The following is a 3,447-nucleotide window of genomic DNA, read 5'->3' on the forward strand; positions in this document are numbered from 1 at the left end:
GAAACAATGCCACTCACAAGATAGTTGGCCACATCGGCAAACTATGGCATCCCAGTCATAGAAATGGAAAGGAGTTGTTCGTCAGGAAATGAATCATTGATCTCAAGGCCATCATGTGGCCTCCCCTCCTCTAATCGGGATAAGTGGTCCGCCACTTAATTTTCACTACCCTTTCGGTTTTCAATCTCTAGATCAAACTCTTGCAATAGAAGCACCCACCGCATCAACCTTGACTTAGAGTCTTTCTTGCTCATCAAATAATGAAGTGCTGCATGGTCGGTGTGAACAATCACCTTTGTACCCATTAGGTACGGGCGGAACTTCTCCATAGCGAAGACAATGGCTAGGAGTTCTTTCTCGGTCACCGTATAGTTGACTTGGGCCTCATTCATGGTCTTGATATCATAGTAGACCAGATTAAAGATCGTATTAATTCATTTCCCCAATACTGCACCAACCGCCACATCACTTGCATCGCACATGAGCTCAAATGGTAAGCTCCAATTTGGCGCGGTGATAATATGAATGGTAGTCAACTTATACTTTAGTAGTTCAAATGCCTTTATACAATCTTCATTGAAAAGGAACTTGGCATCTTTATCCAAGAGTTTGTACAAGGGGTTTACCACCTTAGAAAAGTCCTTGATGAATCGGCGGTAAAACTCCGCATGACCTTGAAAACTTCTCACTCCCTTCACGGAAGTAGGGGAGGGAGTTTGGATATCACTTTAATTTTTGCTTTATCAACCTCAATACCATTCTTGGAAATCATGTGACCGAGGACAATGCCCTCGTTGACCATAAAGTGACACTTCTCTCAATTCAGCACCAAGTTAGTTTCTTCACAACGTGCCAATACCTTATACAAGTTATCTAATCACTCTTCAAAAGAATCCCCCACGACAGAGAAATCTTCCATGAAAACCTTGAGAAGTCCTCCACCATATCGGTGAAGATGGACATCATACACCGCTAAAATGTTATTGGTGAATTGCATAACCCGAATGGCATCTGCGAGAATGCGAAAGTGCCATACGGACAAGTGAAGGTGGTCTTCTCTTGGTCTTAAGGTGTAATAAGAATCTGGTTATATCAGAAATATCCATCCAAGAAGCAATAATACGCACATCCGGCTAACCTATCCAACATTTGATCAAGAAATAGAAGCGGAAAATGGTCTTTCCGCGTAACTTTGTTGAGCTTTCTATAATCCATGCATACTCTCCACTTGGTGATAGTTCTTGTGGGGATCAATTCATTTTTGTCATTTGTGATCACAGTCATGCCCCATTTCTTTGGGACGTATTGCACTGGTGAGGTCCACCAACTATCGAAAATGGGGTAAACCACCCCAGCATCCAACCACTTGATGATCTCTTTCTTTACTACCTCTTGCATGGCCTCATTCAACCGTCTTTGATGTTCTATGGAGGGTTTGCAATCTTCCTCCAAAATGATTTTGTGCATGCAAAAGACAGGGCTTATACCCCGAATATCCGTCAATGTCCAACCTATTGCTTTCTTCCTCCTTTGAAGCACCGCAAGGGTGGTATCTACCTGCACGTTAGTTAAGCACGAGGAAACAATAACAGGTAAAGTGGAACAAGGGCCTAGAAACCCATACCTAAGGTGTGAAGGCAAAGGCTTTAACTCCAAGGTGGGAGGTTCCTCAATTGAGGGCTTTGTTGGTGGAGTCTTCCAGTTTTCGAGATCCAAGGAAAGTTTTCTGGGCTTATGAGTATATGATCCCATTCCTTGCAAAGCATTGACACATTCTACAAAAGCCTTCCTTCTCATCCTCATCATTATTCAACAACACAATTTCCAAGGTATCTTCCACATTTATCACAGCACTTGTGTCATCAACAATTACTTCGGTCACAAGATCCACAAATGAACATACTTCATTGCTATTTGGCTACCTCATTGATTTACAAACATGGAATACCACTTTTTCATCACCCACACGGAAGGTGAGCTCTTCAGCTTTCACATCAACTAAGGCCTTCCCTGTAGCAAGGAAAGTTCTCCTTATAATGATTGGCACCTCGTAGTCAACCTCACAGTCAAGTATCACAAAATCTACGGGAAGGATGAACTTGTCGACCCTAACTAACACGTCATCAATTATCCCTAATGGTCTTTTCGTTGTCTGATCCGCCATTTGCAACCTCATGGATGTAGGTCTTGGTTGCCCAATCCCCAACATCTTGAACACAGAATAGGGCATCAAGTTAATGCGTGCCCCCAAATCATATAGAGCTTTGGCGAAATTGGCACTCCCAATAGTGCACGGAATTGTGAAAGCATCGGGGTCTTCCAACTTTGGAGCCATGGAGTGCACCATAGCACTCACTTCATGTGTCATTTTGATCGTTTCACAGTTCATTGATCTCTTCTTTGTTACCAAATCCTTCATGAACTTGGCATATCCCGGCATTTGTTCTAAGGCTTCAACCAACGGCACATTTATGGATAAACTTTTCATCATATCAATGAATTTCTTGAATTGATTCTCATTGTTTTGATTTTCAAGTCTTTGAGGGTATGGAGGAGGAGTCCTTGGTATTGGTACCTTAGCCTTTGGCACTACCGGTTCCGACATGTCAGTCACGTGCTCCCTAGATGGGTTCACTTCTTCTTGCGTCTCCTCCACATTTTCATCAATATCAATGCTCGCTTATTCATTAGATTGAACATCATTACTTGGCTCATCATCATCTTGCACCAACACATCATCACCCACATGTTTTCTTTGGTTTGAGGTACTAGCAACTCCACATCTCTCGCTTCTTGTTGTCACGGCCATTGCATGCCCCATATTTCCACCTTTTGGGTTCACCACCGTATCACTAGGTAGTGCCCCCTTTTGGCGAGTATTTAAAGCTTGAGAAATTTGGCCATGTTGAACCTCCAAGTTGTGGATAGAAGTGTTGTGGGAGGCTAATTGGTCATCGGAGTCGGCGTTTTTCTCCATCATTTTCTTAAACATATTTTCAATCCGTCCCATTTCATTATTGGAAGACCTAGGACCTTGCAATGGATATGTAGGCGGGTTTTTTGGTTGTTGATACATCGGGGGCCTCTGAAAGCCTGACCCCTGATTTCCTTGATTGCTATTGTTCCAACCCTCTTGATTATTGTTGTTCCCCCCCAATTGCTTTGATTGTTGCCACCCCAATTACCTTGATTATTTCCTCCCCAATTGCCTTGATTACCCCAATTTCTTTGATTATTGTTGTTGTCACCACTCCAATTTCCTTAGTGGCCTTGGTTGTTCCAGTTTCCTTGGTTTCCTTGTGATCTCCATTGTTATTGATTTGGAGAATTGCTTTGTTGACCTTGATAATTGTTGACATATTGAACCTCTTCATCTTGCTCATCATATGAATCATCTTGATTATACCCACTATTACTTTGCACAAATTGTTCCGGATTATTTTGTAC

The 3,447-nt window shown here is 42.4% G+C and overlaps 1 protein-coding gene across 1 annotated transcript; it reads right to left on the minus strand.

The window, feature by feature from the left end:
• Positions 1 to 1,918: 1,918 nt before the first annotated feature.
• Positions 1,919 to 2,605, minus strand: LOC138904534 (uncharacterized). Its single transcript, XM_070193039.1, has one exon. It carries the CDS (start codon positions 2,603 to 2,605, stop codon positions 1,919 to 1,921), a length of 687 nt encoding a protein of 228 aa, XP_070049140.1.
• Between the last annotated feature and the right edge of the window lie 842 nt (positions 2,606 to 3,447).

The sequence above is a fragment of the Nicotiana tomentosiformis genome, chromosome 2 (genome assembly GCF_000390325.3).
Source record: "Nicotiana tomentosiformis chromosome 2, ASM39032v3, whole genome shotgun sequence".
Lineage (NCBI taxonomy): Eukaryota > Viridiplantae > Streptophyta > Magnoliopsida > Solanales > Solanaceae > Nicotiana > Nicotiana tomentosiformis.

What these genes read in the sequence shown, in the direction of transcription:
- LOC138904534 (XM_070193039.1), bottom strand. Translation starts at nt 2,605, where the DNA reads ATGTCGGAACCGGTAGTGCCAAAGGCTAAGGTACCAATACCAAGGACT.